Here is a 21446-nt window from a genome sequence, read left to right on the forward strand (position 1 = left end):
CCAAAGTTTGCAGATGATACCAAGATAGCTAGTACAGTACAGGGGCTCAGGACAATTATAGGATGCAAAGGGACTTGGATAGGATGGGCAGACAGGTGGCAGATGGAGTCTAACTCCCGGAAGTGTCAGGTTATGCATATAGGTAAAGATATAATAGGAATTTTCTAAGAGATGGAAGGAGTTTGGTTAGAGGCAGTTGAGAATAAAAAGGATTTAGGTGTAGTGACAGATAAGACTATGAAATTCTCAAAGCAGTGTTTACAAGCTAGAAATAGGGCAAACAGGATCCTGGGGCTTATAAATAGAAATGTTATAGTTATGAAAGCAAGGAGGTAAGAGGTAGTTTATATAATGCATATGTTAGAGCTCATTTAGAGTATTGTATACAAGCTTGGTCACCACAGGATGTAACTTTGTTAGAAGCAGTTCAGAGAAGAGCAACTAGGATGATGGCAGCAATGAGACGCCTGGAGTATAGGGAGAGGGTAAAAGAGCTAGATATGTTTTCATTTGAGAGGAGATGTCTAAGGGGGGATATGATAGAGCTATATAAAATGTTTTCAGATTGCGATTACTTAGATGTGGATACTTTCTTTACACTAGAGGAGGGAAACAGGACTAGGGGTCATGATAGGAGAATTAGAAAATCAACAGCTTTTGATAGGGTCTGGCACAAATCTTTGCTTTCTAAACTACCCTCCTACGGTTTCTATCCTTCTCTCTGTATCTTTATCTCCAGTTTCCTTTCTGACCGTTCTATTTCTGCCGTGGTAGACGGTCACTGCTCTTCCCCTAAATCTATTAACAGTGGTGTCCCACAGGGTTCTGTCCTATCTCCCACTCTTTTTCTGTTGTTCATTGATGATCTTCTTTCCAAAACGAACTGTCCTATCCATTCCTACGCCGATGATTCCACTCTGCATTATTCAACTTCTTTTAATAGAAGACCCACCCTTCAGGAACTTAACGACTCAAGGCTGGAGGCTGCAGAACGCTTAGCCTCAGACCTTACTATTATTTCCGATTGGGGCAAGAAGAACCTGGTGTCCTTCAACGCCTCAAAAACACAGTTTCTCCACCTATCCACTCGACACAATCATCCAAACAACTATCCCCTATTCTTTGACAACACCCAGCTATCACCTTCCTCAACACTAAACATCCTCGGTCTATCCTTAACTCAAAATCTCAACTGGAAACTTCATATCTCATCTCTTACTAAATCAGCTTCCTCGAGGCTGGGCGTTCTGTACCGTCTCCGCCAGTTCTTCTCCCCTGCACAGTTGCTATCCATATACAGTGGCCTTGTCCGCCCTCGTATGGAGTATGCATCTCATGTGTGGGGGGGCTCCACTCACACAGCTCTTCTGGACAGAGTGGAGGCTAAGGCTCTTCGTCTCATCAGCTCTCCTCCTCATACTGATAGTCTTCTACCTCTTAAATTCCGCCGCAATATTGCCTCTCTTTCTATCTTCTATCGATATTTCCACGCTGACTGCTCTTCTGAACTTGCTAACTGCATGCCTCCCCCCTCCCGCGGCCCCGCTGCACTCGACTTTCTACTCATGCTCATCCCTATACTGTCCAAACTCCTTATGCAAGAGTTAAGCAGCATCTTCACTCTTTCATCCCTTACGCTGGTAAACTCAGGAACAATCTTCCTTCATCTGTATTTCCTCCTGCCTACGATTTGAACTCTTTCAAGAGGAGGGTATCAGGACATCTCTCCTCCCGTATTTGATCTTCCTTTCGGCCACCTCTTTTGTTTCTTTTTTAGGAGCAGCGAGTAGCGGGCTTTTTTTATTATTGTTTTCTTTGTGTGCCTTTGAGCTGCCTCCTTTGTTGTAAAAATATATATATATATATATATATATATATATATATATATATATATATATATATATATATATATGTATATATATATATATATATATATATATATATATATATATATATATATATATATATATATATATATATCTATATATATATATATATAGGTTCTTTATAGCAAAGCAATTCATCTGGTACAGTCACAAGGCGCCGTCACTCACTCTTATATGACCCCAACACCCTTCCCTTAGCTACGTCACTGAATTTAGCCATCAGCCTGTATCATGGCACCCCCTCAGGCTGCCTCCCCCCTTACTACGTCACTGAATTTAGCCATCAGCCTGTATCACGGCACCCCCTCAGGCTGCCCCCCCCTTACTACGTCACTGAATTTAGCCATCAGCCTGTATCACGGCACCCCCTCAGGCTGCCCCCCCCTTACTACGTCACTGAATTTAGCCATCAGACTTGAGCCTGTATCACGGCACCCCCTCAGGCTGTCCCCCCCCTTACTACGTCACAGAAAACCTTATTCCCGATAACCGATAACTGATAATGGAAAACCTTATGGGTGATAACCGATATTCGTTAACTGGAGACACAAATGTAGGCGATAACCGATAACCGATACCCGATATAAATCTACAACTCCGATACTAGCTAGCGATAAGTCCGATAGGCGAAAACGATATTATATTGATATTTCAAATAAAAAAAAACATAGGTGAATTTAAATTTTCATTATCTGTATGTTAGAAAACTTACAATACCTGAAAACCACACGTTGACACGTACCTATGGACGGTAATACTAGAAATGCCTGAACCGTGTTGTGTTATTTGGCGTCCCCACCGTCAAAAGCTGGCGCTTTTGTTTACAAACACTGGTCTCTCGTGAATTGCGCATGCTCAGACCAGCAAGCGTAGACCTGTACAGTCTCACAAAGCTTTTTAACCGTAATTAAGAGTTGCTGGAAGGCTGAATCAGACATACAGTACCGCCATCCTCGCTGTTTCTAGAACGACACTATATGTCTGATTCAGCCTTCCAGCAACTCTTAATGTGTTAAAAAGCTTTTTGAGACTGTACAGGGCTACGCTTACTGGTCTGAGCATGTGCAGTTCACGAGAGACCAGTGTTTGTAAACAAAAGTGCCAGCTTTTGACGATGGGACACCAAATAACACAACACCGGGTGCTTTCAATACCATGGCAGGCTAAAAAACGAATATGGAATATCAAATTTGAGGCAGTGAATAATAATTTTTGGGGCAAAGTTAAACGATTTTTCTCTTTGATATATTGATTTTTGAGTCTAACATAACAAAAATAATCTAGTGTTTTAATGTTGATGATCTAAGTAAGAAATCTCTTCACCGAAGATATTTCATTCCCGAAGTTTTTTCAGACAACACCGGGCGCCCGGCCACGTGTAGGGAGGAGACAACGCTTGTTTTCTGAGAGGCGGAAAAAAGTAGCGATTATCGCTAGTTTGGTTATAAAAGTAACGAAGATACCGATATATATTTAAATAAGGAGCGGATGGCCGATAACCCGATTTTGTTATCAGCGATAAAGTATCGCGATAACTTATCGCGATAACGCCCAGCTATGATGGCACCCCCTCAGGCTGCCCCCCCCCTTTCCTACGTCACTGCCTCTCGTTCTTTTTTCGCCCAGTCAGAGGGCGGGCTTCATCGTTATCTTTGTTATGTTGCCCTTGAGCTGCCTCCCTTGATGTAAGAAAAAAGGCAAGGTAGGAGATTTTGGTACGGGAATGTTCTGAGGAATAATACATTTGTTTATTCCTTCAAGGTTATGACTCACCGGCCCCTTCCCTGCAGACGCCATGTCGCTGCTGCTGCTGCTGCTGGTGTTGGTGGCGGCCTGACAACCTCCTGCTGGCCGCGGTGGTGGTGGTGGCCTGACAACCTCCTGCTGGCCGCGGTGGTGGTGGTAGCCTGACAACCTCCTGCTGGCCGCGGTGGTGGTGGTGGCCTGACAACCTCCTGCTGGCCGCGGTGGTGGTGGTGGCCTGACAACCTCCTGCTGGCCGCGGTGGTGGTGGCGGCCTGACAACCTCCTGCTGGCCGCGGTGGTGGTGGTGGCCTGACAACCTCCTGCTGGCCGCGGTGGTGGTGGTGGCCTGACAACCTCCTGCTGGCCGCGGTGGTGGTGGTGGCCTGACAACCTCCTGCTGGCCGCGGTGGTGGTGGTGGCCTGACAACCTCCTGCTGGCCGCGGTGGTGGTGGCCTGACAACCTCCTGCTGGCCGCGGTGGTGGCGGCCTGACAACCTCCTGCTGGCCGCGGTGGTGGTGGCGGCCTGACAACCTCCTGCTGGCCGCGGTGGTGGTGGTGGCCTGACAACCTCCTGCTGGCCGCGGTGGTGGTGGCCTGACAACCTCCTGCTGGCCGCGGTGGTGGTGGTGGCCTGACAACCTCCTGCTGGCCGCGGTGGTGGTGGTGGCCTGACAACCTCCTGCTGGCCGCGGTGGTGGTGGCGGCCTGACAACCTCCTGCTGGCCGCGGTGGTGGTGGCGGCCTGACAACCTCCTGCTGGCCGCGGTGGTGGTGGCGGCCTGACAACCTCCTGCTGGCCGCGGTGGTGGTGGCGGCCTGACAACCTCCTGCTGGCCGCGGTGGTGGTGGCGGCCTGACAACCTCCTGCTGGCCGCGGTGGTGGTGGCGGCCTGACAACCTCCTGCTGGCCGCGGTGGTGGTGGCGGCCTGACAACCTCCTGCTGGCCGCGGTGGTGGTGGTGGTGGTGGTGGCCTGACAACCTCCTGCTGGCCGCGGTGGTGGTGGTGGTGGTGGTGTCCTGACAACCTCCTGCTGGCCGCGGTGGTGGTGGTGGTGGTGGTGGTGTCCTGACAACCTCCTGCTGGCCGCGGTGGTGGTGGTGGTGGTGGTGGCCTGACAACCTCCTGCTGGCCGCGGTGGTGGTGGTGGTGGTGGTGTCCTGACAACCTCCTGCTGGCCGCGGTGGTGGTGGTGGTGGTGGTGTCCTGACAACCTCCTGCTGGCCGCGGTGGTGGTGGTGGTGGTGGTGTCCTGACAACCTCCTGCTGGCCGCGGTGGTGGTGGTGGTGGTGGTGGCCTGACAACCTCCTGCTGGCCGCGGTGGTGGTGGTGGTGGTGGTGGCCTGACAACCTCCTGCTGGCCGCGGTGGTGGTGGTGGTGGTGGTGGTGGCCTGACAACCTCCTGCTGGCCGCGGTGGTGGTGGTGGTGGTGGTGGTGGCCTGACAACCTCCTGCTGGCCGCGGTGGTGGTGGTGGTGGTGGTGTCCTGACAACCTCCTGCTGGCCGCGGTGGTGGTGGTGGTGGTGGTGTCCTGACAACCTCCTGCTGGCCGCGGTGGTGGTGGTGGTGGTGGTGGCCTGACAACCTCCTGCTGGCCGCAGTGGCGGTGGTGGTGGTGGTGGCCTGACAACCTCCTGCTGGCCGCGGTGGTGGTGGTGGTGGTGGCCTGACAACCTCCTGCTGGCCGCAGTGGTGGTGGTGGTGGTGGTGTCCTGACAACCTCCTGCTGGCCGCGGTGGTGGTGGTGGTGGCCTGACAACCTCCTGCTGGCCGCGGTGGTGGTGGTGGTGGCCTGACAACCTCCTGCTGGCCGCGGTGGTGGTGGTGGTGGTGGTGGCCTGACAACCTCCTGCTGGCCGCGGTGGTGGTGGTGGTGGCCTGACAACCTCCTGCTGGCCGCGGTGGTGGTGGTGGTGGCCGGACAACCTCCTGCTGGCCGCAGTGGTGGTGGAGACCTGACAACCTCCTGCTGGCCGCGGTGGTGGTGGTGGTGGTGGTGGCCTGACAACCTCCTGCTGGCCGCGGTGGTGGTGGTGGTGGCCTGACAACCTCCTGCTGGCCGCGGTGGTGGTGGTGGTGGTGGCCTGACAACCTCCTGCTGGCCGCGGTGGTGGTGGTGGTGGCCTGACAACCTCCTGCTGGCCGCGGTGGTGGTGGTGGTGGTGGTGGCCTGACAACCTCCTGCTGGCCGCGGTGGTGGTGGTGGTGGCCTGACAACCTCCTGCTGGCCGCGGTGGTGGTGGTGGTGGTGGTGGCCTGACAACCTCCTGCTGGCCGCGGTGGTGGTGGTGGTGGCCTGACAACCTCCTGCTGGCCGCGGTGGTGGTGGTGGTGTCCTGACAACCTCCTGCTGGCCGCGGTGGTGGTGGTGGTGTCCTGACAACCTCCTGCTGGCCGCGGTGGTGGTGGTGGTGGGCTGTCAACCTCCTGCTGGCCGCGGTGGTGGTGGTGGTGTCCTGACAACCTCCTGCTGGCCGCGGTGGTGGTGGTGGTGGTGGCCTGACAACCTCCTGCTGGCCGCGGTGGTGGTGGTGGTGGTGGCCTGACAACCTCCTGCTGGCCGCGGTGGTGGTGGTGGTGGCGGCCTGACAACCTCCTGCTGGCCGCGGTGGTGGTGGTGGTGGTGGCCTGACAACCTCCTGCTGGCCGCGGTGGTGGTGGTGGTGGCCTGACAACCTCCTGCTGGCCGCGGTGGTGGTGGTGGTGGTGGTGGCCTGACAAAGATGCAAATGAGCTGAATGAAAGGATCAGTAGGGAGAAGATTGAGAGATGTGTGAAAAGACAGAAGAATGGTAAGGCTGCAGGACCAGATGAGATCCCGTATAAGTTGTATAAAAATGAAGGTGCGGCTGTGATTGAGAGGATGACTGAGTTATTCAACCAGGTATGGGAAGAAGAGAGAGTGCCAAGTAAATGGAATGAATGTAGAGTAACTCTGATCCACAAGGGCGGGCATAAGAGTAAGCAGGAATTAAAGAACTATAGGCCAATCTCTCTGGTAAACTCAATAGGAAAAATCTTTAGTGCTGTGTTGAATGAAAGGTTGTGTAAATGGATTGAGAGTGCCAGGGTGCTGGGTGAGGAGCAGAATGGGTTCCGAGTGGACAGGCGAGCGGAAGATAATAATTATGTTTGTTGCGACTGAATGAGCTGATTGAAAGGAAAAAACGGAGAGGGAGGGAAACTGTACTTAGGCTTCCTAGATATTAAAGCTTACGACAGGGTGAACAGAGAGGTGTTGTGCAGAGTGCTAGAGAAAATTGGGCTGAGTGATAAGATTGTTAACATAATTAGAAGCATGTATGTGGGGACAAGAGCGAAGTATAGACAGGTGATCTAGAGACAGATTGGGTGAAGAGTGAGAGAGGAGTGAGACAAGGCTGTATACTATCACAAACTTTATTTAGTCTATTCACGGAGGAGTTAGATATCAGGATGAGGAGAATTAATGCAGGAGTGAGAATTGGAGAGGATAAAGTATGTGTGTTGTTGTATGCGGATGATGTGGTGGTTATGAGTGAGTCTGCTGAAGAGTCTCCTAGATGTGGTAGGGGGTTATGGAAGGGATTTTGGGGTTAGGTTCAGTAGTGAGAAGAGCAAAGTAATGATAGTAAATAGGTCAGAGGATGAGAGAGAAATAACTTGGAGACTGGAAGGGGATGAGTTGGAACAGACGGAAGAATACAAGTATCTAGGGGTGTGGATGGAGGTAAATGGATGCGGCAGGGCCAAGAATGTAAAGATAAGTATGGCAAACCAGTGGGTAGGCCTTTTAGGGAGTGCAGCGAGGATGAGAGCGAGCAAGTATGATGTCATCCGTGAGGTTTGGAAGAGTGTGGCTGTCCCGAGCATTATGTATGGAATGGATGTGATGACATGGAATGACAGTGAGATAGAAAAATTGGAAGTGGGGCAGAATAGGGTAGCAAGAATGGCACTGAATGCACCAAGGTTTGCAGCAGTAGAGGCTCTTAGGGGTGACATGGGGTGGAGCACGTTTAGGGAAAGACTAGTAAAGGCAACCTTGAGATATAAAGTGAGACTGGAACAAATGGAGGATGCAAGATTAGCAAGGAAAGTATACTTGTGGAGTATAAGAGATGGCAAATGGGCGAATAAATGTGGGCGAATGATAGACAGGAATGTTATGCTAAGTAGGTGGGTGTACCGACCCTTTGAAGATAGACAGAATGTGTTTGAATGGAGAATAACAAACAGAAATGGAGAGGGGTTTGAGTGGGATGTAAGAAAGTGGAAGAATGTGATAGATATGACAGTTAAAGATGAGGGATTGAGCAAGTGGAAGAATGAGATGGAAAGAAAAGAAACTCTCGACTGGTATTATTATTATTATTATTATTATTATTATTATTATTAGTAGTAGTAGTAGTAGTAGTAGTAGTAGTAGTAGTAGTAGTAGTAGTAGTAGTAGTAGTAGTAGTAGTAGTATAAGTATTATTATTATTATTATTATTATTATTATTATTATTATTATTATTATTATTAATATTATTATTATTATTATTATTATTATTATTATTATTAATATTATTATTATTATTATTATTATTATTATTATTATTATTATTATTATTTTTATTATTACTATTTTTATTATTATTATCATTATAATTATTTATGGTAGGCTGTGGCTGAGTGGTTAGCGTGCTGTGCTCACATTCACCACACCATGGAAAACGTGGGTTCGAATCCCCTCGCCACCACCTGGTATTTTTCAGTCACCGCCGAGTGGCCTCAGAGTAAACACATGCTGCTTGAAGACCAGCCACCCACCCGGACCCTAGAGGAGCCGTCCAGTGAACCAAGAAGGAGCCAAGCACAGCTGGCGCCACTGTAAAAAATAAAAAGTGCATCCTGGGGCCGATCATCTGGTCCCTGAAAAAAGCCTACCGGCCGAGATGTAAAAAATAAAAAAAATATTGACAAGTTTTCTCGTCCTAAGTGTACTTAACACGTTGCGAGTTATCGTAGTGAGCAGAAGTAAATGATTCCAATGGCGCAGCTTGTTTTGACGAAGAACCCAAGAAGTGGGTCCCGGGACGTGGCCAGGGAAGGTAATACTATGGAACACGTGGGCTGCTGATAGGAAACAACTTACAACGTACCAAAACAATATATTCCTTTTCGTGAATACATAAATACAACTTTTACACTGACAAGCATAGGCGGATCCAGGGGGGGGGCCACGGGGCCATGGCCCCCCCCAAACGCTCTGAGAGTATGTTTTGGCCCCCCCCAAAGAAATTCGTTACAGATACTGTCAGCCTCCCTCAATCATATACATATCATGTAGAACTCGATAGTCGATACTGCATCGCTCTACTACATAAAACAAAATCCAATTCTATGGCCTCAATGCACAAGCGAATCGGAATTAAGCGCTGAGAAGGAAGGCCTCTTCGGCCAATCAGCGATTAGGGAAAATACCAAGGTTGAGCTTCAGCAAGGACTTCTAAATATAGAATTTACTCAGGGCGTGCGCTGTCGAATCTTTAGCCCATAAACCTCGGGCTAGGGGTCTATTGTCACTCTCCCAGCGCGCGAGCGATACTGCAAATTTTTGTTATGCCCCTGAAAAGCACAATGCAATCCGATGTGACTTAATTCCATGTGTACAGTCCGTCGTCGATGAACAGTTGGCCCCCCCCAAAACTCAAGGCTGGATCCGCCCTTGCTGACAAGGGAAGTTTAAGAACAGAATTGAGTCAGCCACCGGGGTACGCAGGACCTGCCGAGCCCGTCCCACACACTGACCCGCACTGCTCCTCATCTGGACCTGCCAGCTCTGTTCACATGAGCTCTTTAAGAAACGTAACATATAAGCTTTTCTTTTAGCCTCGGTGGAGAGCTAAGATCAGGTTAAGGCAGAAAGCTTAGGTTCGAAATGACTAAAGCTTATCTTGTAGTCTTGTCCGAGAGCTTGAAATAAAAGCCACGTAGTGTGGAGAGGAAGGCAAGAGAGATGGTTGGAAAGCTTGGCGGCCTCTGTTGGACACCTTATATTTGACTCAGGAACTGATATAGCGTAGTCCCCGTTAGAAACAGGACGGCGCTATAGAAAATGCCGATATTTTAAGGCAGACTAAGGAAGATTTTGAGATAGGCTTTGAACATAAATTTAAATATATATATATATATATATATATATATATATATATATATATATATATATATATATATAGATATATATAGATCTATATATATATATATATATATATATATATATATATATATATATATATATATATATATATATATATATATATATATATATATATATATATATATATATATATATATATATATATATATATATATATATATATATATATATATATATATATATATATATATATATATATATATATATATATATATATATATATATATATATATATATATATATATATATATATATATATATATATATATATATTTATATATAAAGAATTATCCAATAAATCGAACAATTAAATAAATCCGAGCAATCTGGTACCGGTACCGTAGTTTAACTGGTACCGTTAGTAGCGGTACTGGTACCGGTACCGTAGTTTAACTGGTACCGTTAGTAGCGGTATTGGTACCGGTACCAGTCCACCCCAACTACGCCAGAGGACTTCAAGATGGCGGCCTGTCAGTTGTCAACAAAGGTACGTCGTCCACTTCTCGGCCTAAAAACCGCCTTGTTTGAGCCTGTTCAAGCGCCGGGAGGCATGACATTTGAACTCCATGCCTTTCGTTACCCTGGACACCTGTGGACGCGGCGGAGAACGCTGAAATAAGACGATTTTCCGATGAGTTTGTGGCGGGTGAGGGAGTTAGGGCGGGACGGGTCTTCCCTAGGGATGGGCAAGTACCGTTAATTTGAGTACCGGTACCGAAAACTCAGGTACCGTTAGTACCTTACCGGTTCCCCTACCCGATGGAGTATTTTTTTATCTTAATGACTTTTGATGAAATTCCCAAATAAATTTCCTGTAAAGAAAACTCTCTCTCTCTCTCTCTCTCTCTCTCTCTCTCTCTCTCTCTCTCTCTCTCTCTCTCTCTCTCTCTCTCTCTCTCTCTCTCTCTCTCTCTCTCTCTCTCTCTCTCTCTCTCTCTCTCTTAATGAGCAGGAAATCCACGAATATGCATTTCAAATGAGGTCGAGAAATCAACAGAATCACATTAGAACACCAGTGAAAAGGCACACTGTTTTGAATGTTTGAATACGTGTGTTCGTTTGTCCATAATATTAAAAAACGTAATGACTTTTGACTCCATTTTTGGGTGAGACGAGTTTGATGGTGTTTACAAATGTGTCCATAGTGACGTTTGTGTTTGTCCGTTTGTTTTCCGCTTGGTGTGGCTGGATAGAGGAAGGACCAGGCTACGTTTTGGTGCTTAGTGTGTTTGAATACGTGCGTTTGTTTGTCCATAATATTAAAAAGCGTAATGACTTTTGACTCCATTTTTGGGTGAGACGAGTTTGATGGTGTTTACAAATGCGTCCATAGTGACGTTTGTGTTTGTCTGTTTGTTTTCCGCTTGGTGTGGCTGGATAGAGGAAGGACCAGGCTACGTTTGGGTGTTTGGCGCGTGTCAATACTTGCATTCGTTTGCCCGTAACATAAAAAAAACACAAAACATTTTCAACACACAATCGAATCCTGTCACCTACTACTACTACTACCTCTACTACTACTACTACTACCTCTACCACTACCTCTACTACCCCTTTGCTAGGCGGCTCGCTCTAACCTTGCTCTACCTCCCCTCCCTTGCACTCGCTCTAACTTGCTCTAATTCTCTCAAAATGCCACGTTAACCAAAGTCATTTGTCCCGTAGCCAGACTTTTTGAGCGAGAAAAACCTTGACATTTTTGCCCCTCCCTCGCTCTACGCTCACCCTCTTTGCTAGGCGGCTCGCTCTAACCTTGCTCTACCTTCCCTCCCTTGCACTCGATCTAACTCGCTCTAATTCTCTCAAAATTCCACATTAACCACAGTCAATTTTTCCATAACCAGACTTTTTGAGCGAGAAAAACCTTCACATTTCTGCCCCTCCCTCGCTCTACGCTCGCTCTACGTGCACCCCCTTTGCTAGGCGGCTCGCTCTAACCTTGCTCTACCTCCACTCCTCCCGCAGTGTGCCACATCATCAAGCAGGGCCGCTGTACGCTGGTGACCACACTGCAAATGTTCAAGATCCTGGCCCTAAACGCACTCATCCTAGCCTATTCTCAAAGCGTGCTGTACTTGGATGGCATCAAGTTCAGCGACTACCAGGCTACACTACAGGGACTCCTACAGGCCGCCTGCTTCCTCTTCATCTCAAGGTCAAAGGTCAGAGGGGCAGGGGAGGCTTCGTTTGTGGGGTCTGGGAAGAAGGGAGATAGAGGGAGGGTCGGTGATAGGGTTACTGTGATTATTATAATGTGAAAGTTTTGACGTTTTTCGATCTCACCGCCAAACGCACACACACACAAATGCACGGACCGGTACAAACGTAGACCAGTCCTTCCTCTACCCACACACACCAGCGGATTTACAAACAGGCAAACGCAACCCCCACAATCACCTCAAACATAACCCTTACTCAAACCTAACAGTCCCAAATTTTTATCAGGAAGTCTTAACCTTTTTCGATATCACAGCCAAACGGTAGCATGCACAAACACGCCACTCAGCACAAACGTAGAGGGATAATTTGCCTACCCACACACACCAACGGCGGAACAAACGCACAAACACAACCGCCACAATCACCCCGTTTGTCTGACCCTTCTCTCTCCTCTCCTCCCCCACAGCCGCTGCCGGAGTTAAGCGCTCACCGACCTCTACCAAATATCTTCAATATCTATACGGTTGCGACGGTGCTTCTACAGTTTGGTTGCCACTTTACCGCCCTGCTCTACCTGGTCAACCAAGCCAACCACCTGGACAACCACACTGCTATAGGGTAAGGAAGAGGAGGAGGAGGAGGAGGGAGGGAAGGAAGGAGGAGGAAGAATGGAGGAAAGGAAGGAGGAGGAGGAAGAGAAGGAAGGAGGAAAGGAGGGAAGAGGAGGAGGAGGAGGAGGAAGCAATGAGGTAATATTGAACCTTGGACACACACACACACACACACACACACACACACACACACACACACACACACAGATTACCAGGCCTTACTAATGTACTCTCTCTCTCTCTCTCTCTCTCTCTCTCTCTCTCTCTCTCTCTCTCTCTCTCTCTCTCTCTCTCTCTCTCTCTCTCTCTCTCTCTCTCTCTCTCTCTCTCTCTCTCTCTCTCTCTCTCTCTCTCTCCAGGGGGGCGGCGGTGGACCTGGAGAAGCAGTTTGAACCTTCTCTCCTTAACTCCACTGTGTACATAATCTCGCTGGCTCTCCAAGTATCAACCTTCGCGATCAACTACAGGGTAAGTTCAAAATGTGACCCTAACTTCAAATGCCCATAACTAATCTCTAAGTCATTCTACCTCAACCAAATTTTAACTACATCTACCCTTACTATTCCTCTGCATACCCTCAAAATTTGGGTACCCTAACGTAGATACTTTAGAAGATATAAGCAAATCCACAAAAACTTTTACCACTCAAAAAATATTTAAATGTCCCTAACCTCAAATGCCCATAACTAATCTCTAAGTTATTCTACCTCAACCAAATTTTAACCACATATACCCTAACTATTCCTCTGTATACCCTCAGAATTTGGGTACCCTAACTTGAAAACTTTTGAAGATATAAGTAAAAACATTAAATAATTTCCCACTCAAAAATATAAATGATGTAGAAAAGATAGCCCTAACTGTGACCACCCATAACTCACCTCTAACTCATTTTAGGTCAACCAAATTTTAACCACATGTACCCTAACCATCCTTCTATACATCAACCAAATTTCATCACCCTAACTTAAATACTTTCCGAGATACAAGCAAGTGTGGCGGAACTTTTTCTTGAGCGACGAAAAACTCCGTTCCAAATGGTGTTCCGCAGTTTCCATGCTCTTAACTCTGCCTCAGATTAACAAAACTAAACTCAGACTCCGCCTATAATTGCGTAAACCATTCTTCTCTTCACCCACCAAGTCTCATTATCCGAACTTAAATTGTTTTCGAGATATCGGCAGTTTGAGATCGTCGAATTCCCGAGTGAGGTGAGATTTGCCTCCATTTTTCTCTCCTTTCCTCCGTCTGTCCATCCTTTCCTCCGACACCAAAGAGTAGGTTAATCTTTCCTCTTCCTCTTCCTGTCTTCCGCTTCTTCCTCCGCCTCATTGTTTCTCTGCAATCTCCACTTTTATCTAGGTCTGTGTATTTCTCCAGCGTAATTTTGGTGGTTTCGTTCATTTCCTCCTCCAAGTTCAAGTCCATTTTCCTCCACTTTCCTCCATCTCTCCGTCCTTTCGTCCTACACCAAAAAATAGCTTAATCTTTCCTCTTCCACCTCCTTTCCTCCACATCTTCCTTTTCCTCTCTGTTTCTCCGCAATCTCCACTTTTATCAAGATTTGTCTTCCATTCCAGTGTGATTTTGGTGGTCGCGTTCATTTCCACCTCCAAGTTCAAGTCCATTTTCCTCTACTTTCCTCCATCTCTCCCTCCTTTCCTCCTACACCAAAAAATAGCTTAATCTTTCCTCTTCCACCTCCCCTCCTCCACATCTTCCTCCTCCTCTCCGTTCCTCCGCAATCTCCACTTTTATCAAGGTCTGTGTATTTCTCCAGTATAATTTTGGTGGTTTCGTTCATTTCCTCCTCCAAGTTCAAGTCCATTTTCCTCCCCTTACCTCCATCTCTCCCTCCTTTCCTCATCCACCAAAAAATAGCTTAATCTTTCCTCTTCCACCTCCTCTCCTCCACATCTTCCTCCTCTTCTCCGTTTCTCCGCAATCTCCATTTTTATCAACTCTTTTCCATTCCAGTTCCGGGTGACCCTCATACAAGTTCTGTGCCTGGACTTCGCGCTGTCGTTCGTCATAGATAGAGTCTGCCTAGCACTCTTTGGGGAGGGCAAGTTGGCACCCTCCCTGCGGCACTGAGAGAGAGAGAGAGAGAGAGAGAGAGAGAGAGAGAGAGAGAGAGAGAGAGAGAGAGAGACACACACACACACACACACACACACACACACACACACAAACACTGAGAGAGAGAGAGAGAGAGAGAGAGAGAGAGAGAGAGAGAGAGAGAGAGAGAGAGAGAGAGAGAGAGAGAGAGACACACACACACACACACACACACAAACACAGAGAGAGAGAGAGAGAGAGAGAGAGAGAGAGAGAGAGAGAGAGAGAGAGAGAGAGAGAGAGAGAGTAATCGTTAAGCCTATTTGTATTTTTTTCTTTATTTTTTATTTTTTTGAGAAAGTAAAAAAAAAATGAAAATAAATAAATAAATAAATGTTTTTTGCACAGTGGAAGATTTTTTGTCCCTCCTCCTCCACCTCCCTCTCTTCTCTCCTCTCTCCCTCCTTTCTCTCCCTCTCCTCCTCCTCCTCCTTCCCTCCATACATAGCTAAATAAATTCTCTTTCTCTCCATGCCTCCGTTTTTTCTCTCCGTTTCCTCCTTCCCTCCAAAAAAGGGTTTAAATATGGAGGAAAGATTTGCTATGCCTCTCAGCCAGACAGTCTTCCTCCTCCACCTCCCTCTCTTCTCTCCTCTCTCCCTCCTTTCTCTCCCTCTCCTCCTCCTCCTCCTTCCCTCCACACACAGCTAAATAAATTCTCTCTCCGTGTATACGATATTATGGCTAAATCGTTATAATTAGCCATCCAGCGCCACTTGGTAATTAGTACAGTGATATAATACAGTAAACAGAACGTTGATTACCTCCATATACCACGTTTTTCTGCCCTGCCCGTAATAATAATAAGTGACCGCTATAGTTAGGGCTGTGTTATAAATAGCCGTCTAATAGCATCGGTAATTAGTAGAATAAGTTAATATACATAACAGGACGTTTATTTAGGCTCTATATTACGTTTTTCTGCGTAAATATTGAAAAAAACACCAAGAGTACGACAATTTTTTGACGCCTACGATATAGGGATGGGCAGGTACCGTTAATACCAGTAGTCCTGGTACCGAAAAGTCGGGATAGCACCGGCACCGGTACCGGTACCTAGAGGAGTTTTTTTTTTATTTTTTTATCTTTATGACGTCTGATGAAATTCCTAAATAAATTTTCTGTAAAGAAAACTCTCTCTCTCTCTCTCTCTCTCTCTCTCTCTCTCTCTCTCTCTCTCTCTCTCTCTCTCTCTCTCTCTCTCTCTCTCTCTCTCTCTCTCTCTCTCTCTCTCTCTCTCTCTCTCAATGAAGCGAATATTTATTTTTTCGATATAAAATATCATGTATACGTAGTTATTATGGATGTACTTGATCATAGTCTAATAACAATAACAATAACAATATATATATATATATATATATATATATATATATATATATATATATATATATATATATATATATATATATATATATATATAAGAACATAAGAACATAAGAACGCAGGAGTCTGCGAGAGGCCGGTAGGCCTGTACAGGCAGCTCCTTTGACCCTAAGCTCCGTGTATCTAACCCAAACTAATATCGCTGTCCATGAATTTATCTAGTCTATTTTTGAATGTGACAATTGTATTGGCACTCACCACATGACTGCTAAGCCTATTCCACTCATCCACCACCCTATTAGTAAACCAATTTTTGCCTATGTCCCTGTTGAATCTGAATTTATCCAGTTTAAACCCGTTACTTCGTGTCCTACCCGGTTCTCTTACCAACAAAACCTTATGAATGTCTCCCTTATTAAAGCCCTTCATCCATTTATAAACCTCTATCATGTCTACACGCACCCTTCCTTTCTAGAGAATGCAAGTTTAACTGTTTGAGTCTTTCCTCGTATGGCAAGTTTCTCAACCCTGAATCATCTTAGTCATCCTCCTCTGCACCGATTCTAACATTTTGATATCCATTCTATAGTAGGGTGACCAGAACTGAACCGCATAGTCAAGATGAGGTCTAACTAATGCTAAATATAGTTTGAGGAAGACTTCAGGGCTTCTGTTGCTTACGCTCCTTGAAATAAATCCCAGTACCCTATTAGCTCGATTTCTAGCTTGAATGCATTGTGCCCTTGGACGGAGATCAGAGCTCACTAAGACCCTAAATCCTCTCACCCAGACCTACTTATGTGAGTGTCATTTAAGCAATAGTTATGTGAGGGGTTGTTCCTACCTACACTCAGAATACTGCACTTCCCTACATTGAACTCCATCTGCCATTTATCCGCCCAGTCATATAATCTGTTGAGTTCACCTTGGAGAATACTAGCGTCCTGATCCGACTCAATTACTCTACCGATCTTGGTATCATCTGCAAATTTACTAACATCACTACTAATTCCTGTGTCTAAGTCATTGATATAAATAATAAACAAAAGTGGACCTAATACTGAACCTTGTGGGACCCCACTCGTAACACATCCCCAGTCAGATCTTTTACCATTGATTTGCACTCTTTGCTTCCTATTGCTAAGCCACGCCTTGACCCAGTTCAAAACTTTACCCTCTACTCCGTGAGCCTGTAATTTAAGCAACAGTCGTTGGTGAGGAACTTTGTCAAACGCTTTACTAAAATCAAGATAGATTACATCATAATTTTCATCTCTGTCAACCGCCTCAAATACTTTATTGTAGAAGGACAAGAGATTGGTGAGGCATGACCTACCTTTTGTGAACCCATGCTGCGAGTCGTGAATTAAGCTATGTTTCTCTAAATGCTCCCGAATGTTCCTGGCTATTATGGACTCCAGCATCTTCAGCATCTATCTATCACTATATATATATATATATAAATATAAATATATATATAAATATATATATAAATATATATATATATATATATAAATATATATATATATATATATAGTGTTACGAATGTGCTGTATGTGAATGATTGTATGTGTAATGTGATGAAATTATAGCATGATGCAATGTTAGCTCAGCATGGTGCAACTCTACTTGTTGGGACAAGAAAGACAGAGGGGAGACCGGGGCCTCCGGCCGCCGGGCAGGAAGTGCTGAGTCGGCAGTGGGGAGTTGCGAGCGAGAGGCGCTGAGGGGTAGTTGAGAAGACGGGTGTCTGGGCTTATAGTCCGTGGGCCACCCTGGAATATCTTACACTTTCGTCGGGCATCATTCCGCAGCGCTCGTTTTCTTCAGGATATAATAGGTTTTATTACATAGAAGCTAGTTTCGAGGAGCTTAACTAGTTTTACTTGCACGTTTACGAAATAATAGCATATTAAAATCTATTTTTTTATATGAATAGGATAGTATTCCACAAAAACTTGTGGTATTCTCTAATGCTTAAAAGCGCCAAAGAAAATGTACTTTTATGGCTGACTAAATTAAATTCAATATTTTTTTTTTTAATGCTTTAATGAATATTGAATTGAATAAAAAAGCACAAATAAAGTATGTCAAATATATGTAGTTTTATTTATACAAAAAAATATTTACGTACCTATTCTAATAAGGTTTTAATATTAACTGTAAACAAACGCCTTGCCTGTTCGTTCTGATGAATATTTCGACTCACGGGACTATTCTCGTTTTTTAAGAAGACAGAAGACCGTAATGTTAGTAAATATAATCCATATAATTTTGAAATGGCCTTGCGACTGGACAAAAGCCATCATTGTTCCAGTTTACAAAGGGAAGGACAGGAGAGGGGACTGTGGGATCTATAGAGGTATAAGTCTGTTGAGTGTACCCGGAAAGGTAAACGGAAAAGTCATAACAGAGGGTTCAACGACTTACAGAGGAGAAAATCAGTGAAGAACAAGGTGGCTTCAGAAAGGGAAAAGGATGTTTGGAAAAAATATTTTCCTTCAGGATGGTAATAGAAAAAAATTAAAAAGAAAAAAAAATACGCTGCCTTCATGGATTTGGATAAAGCTTATGACACAGTCGGTTGGGAAGTCTTAAGGTATATGATGTGGGAGGAAAACTGTTTAGTGCAATAGTCATTCTATGAGGCGGCATCTGCATGTGTCAGAATTAATGAAGAAACAAGTGAACATTTTGAGATAAAATTGTTTTTGAGGTAGGGGTGTGCAATGTCTCCATGGTTGTTCAATATTTATATGGATGGTGTTATGAGAGAAGTGAAGGGCAAAGTTGGGGAAGTTGGAGTAAAAATGTACAATGAGGGAAGGAAGTGGGTGCTGAATTCTATTTTATTTGCTGATGACACAGTGCTCATTGCAGAAAACGAGTGACTTACAAAATTGGTTAGTGTCTTTGATAGTGTATGTAAAAGAATATTGAAAGTAAATGTCAACAAAAGTAAAGTGATGGTTTGTGAGTGGAGTAGAAGTGAGTGTGTGGATTTTGTATGCCCATATAGAGTGGGTATTGAATGTGAAAAAGAATGTAAAATAACTTTGAATGATGAGGAAATGGAGGAGGTTAATGAATTTAAGTACCTGGGATCAGTTATGTGTAAGCATGGTGGTACAGAAGGAGAGACAAGAGAAAGGGCACTGCAAGGAAGGAAGGTGGTAGGGTCTTTGGAACGTATCATGAAGGGTAGAAGTGTGAGCATGGCGGTAAAGAGGGACTTGAGAAATACAGTAAAAGTACCAACCCTCACATATGCAAGCGAAACATGGGCCTGGAATGAAAGTCAGAGGTCCAGAGTGCAGGCAGTGGAAATGGATTATTTGATGAGTGCATGTGGTGTAAGTAGAATGGATGAAGTGTATAATGAGAGTGTGTATGAGCGTTTTGGAATGTGTCGTGAGGGTGTGGGGAAGAAGTGTGGAGTGGTAGAAGAAGTGAAATGACAGACTTTGAAGTGGTTTGGCCACATGGAGTGAATGGAAGAGGGTTAAATGACCAGGAGGGTTATATGAGTGAGATAGAGGGAGAATTTTAGAGGAAAACCGCCAGTGAAATGGAGGGATAGGGTGCAGGAGTATGTCAGAGAGAGGTGAAGGATCCTTGAGAAACCTTGAGCAGGCAAGAAGGGAGTGTCAAGATAGTGAGAGATGGAAGCTCCTCTGCCGTGGCCATCCCCTGGTGGGAGCTTCTAGGAGCAGGTATCGAAATGAATTGAATAGAAACGGTCCCTAAAGTGAGGTGAGATACTGGAATACACCTACAGTAGCTATATAGCTGCTGCAGTGGAGGTTTGGGTGCTGATTATCCTGTGCATGGGAAGTTGGAAGTGGTGCCACAGCAGTAACTTAAGTTTGAATACATTTATGAAGCATATATAAGAAATACAGTATGCAGATGTCCATTTTTCGAATATATGCAAGATAATTTCTCGAACAGATGTAAGAAATAATGACAATAACAGTAGTGTACCATCCAGAAAGTGGACCGACTCTGCTATTTAGTATAGGCCTAGGTATTTACATGTGACAAGGGAGGAGGGACATGGACTTACAAGAGCATGGAAACTGGAGGCTGTTGTAAGAAGACCAGTTGGAAAACCAGTGAAGAGTGAGATAATTTGGAATGGTATGTTGCCAAATGGGCATGTTTATCCAAGGTATGTTGACTTTATTATTATGTGCAATACATTGGCAGGGTTTCTGTACTGTCAACTGTAATGTCAAAAGGAGATAATACAGGATAAATTTTTGTAGTAAATCTTTTCTTAGGATCACATTGACGTAATGTTACCTATTAGTCCGTGGGCCACCATCAGATATCGTACACTTTCGTAATATTGCATAGAAGCTAGTCTCAAGGAGCTTAACCAGTTATATGTGCACGTTTACGAAATAATATAAAAAAGGCTTCTTGGTATGTATAAAATAGTATTCCCTACACGTTAAGTGATAGGAAAAGCAACTCTAAGCACTTTTTCATCTATGGCAATTTGTGTTTAACGCCTTCGTTTTAAAGTTACAGGATGCTTAAATACGAAAATTGATCCAGCCTTTGGTCCTGATCTGAAAATAAAGGTAGAGACATCAGGATGGTTGCAAATTACTCTAAAATACAAGACAAACAATTTATATTCAGACAACATTGGGCTAATGTTAACTATTTGACCTATAAAACAGTCAGTTATGCATGCTGTCATGAAAATACCATTTGCATCGTATTTTTGCTTAAACAAGTTGTACAGCCTAAACAGTTGCCATTAGACAAAGACTGTCTTAATGTAATTTGTTTGTCTTGTAAAGTAGAGTAATTTGCAACCCTACCGAAGTCCCTACCATGATATTCAGATTAGGAACAATGACTGGATTCCAATGAATTTTTCTTATTTAAACATCCTGTAATTAACTGGAATCCAACCTTTGTTCCTGATCTGAATATCATGGTAGAGACTTCAGGATGGTTGCAAATTACTCTACTTTACAAGACAAACAAATTACATTAAGACAGTCTTTGTCTAATGGCAACTGTTTAGGCTGTACAACTTGTTTAAGCAAAAATACGATGCAAATGGTATTTTCATGACAGCATGCATAACTATGACTTTTTATAGGTCAAATACTTAACATTAGCCCAATGTTGTCTGAATATAAATTGTTTGGCTTGTATTTTAGAGTAATTTGCAACCATCCTGATGTCTCTACCGTTATTTTCAGATCAGGACCAAAGGCTGGAAATTGATCAATTTTCGTATTTAAACATCCTGTAACTTTAAAACGAAGGCGTTAAACACAAATTGCCATAGATGAAAAAGTGTTTAGAGTTGCTTTTCCTATCACTTAACGTGTGGGGAATACTATTTTATACATACCAAGAAGCCGATGTATGAATTTTCACTGTA

General features: G+C 44.7%; 2 protein-coding genes across 2 annotated transcripts in view; one reads left to right on the top strand and one right to left on the bottom strand.

Moving 5' to 3' along the window:
- The window catches only part of LOC126991190 (tripartite motif-containing protein 65-like), a 5645-nt gene extending 1900 nt beyond the window's left edge, over nt 1–3745 (bottom strand). The window contains exon 1 of the mRNA XM_050849960.1: nt 3660–3745. Coding sequence (XP_050705917.1) covers nt 3660–3683 — 24 coding nt within the window. The 5' untranslated portion in view covers nt 3684–3745. The remainder of the gene's footprint in view (nt 1–3659) is intronic.
- A 6513-nt stretch (nt 3746–10258) lies between these two features.
- LOC126991188 (endoplasmic reticulum transmembrane helix translocase-like) lies at nt 10259–14734 on the top strand. The gene is made up of 5 exons (XM_050849959.1): nt 10259–10308; nt 11787–11983; nt 12448–12599; nt 12952–13060; nt 14570–14734. Exons 2-5 carry the CDS (start codon nt 11837–11839, stop codon nt 14684–14686), a joined length of 525 nt encoding a protein of 174 aa, XP_050705916.1. The 5' UTR covers nt 10259–10308; nt 11787–11836; the 3' UTR covers nt 14687–14734.
- Nucleotides 14735–21446: the final 6712 nt, after the last annotated feature.

The sequence above is a fragment of the Eriocheir sinensis genome, unplaced genomic scaffold (genome assembly GCF_024679095.1).
Source record: "Eriocheir sinensis breed Jianghai 21 unplaced genomic scaffold, ASM2467909v1 Scaffold25, whole genome shotgun sequence".
Taxonomy (NCBI): Eukaryota; Metazoa; Arthropoda; class Malacostraca; order Decapoda; family Varunidae; genus Eriocheir; species Eriocheir sinensis.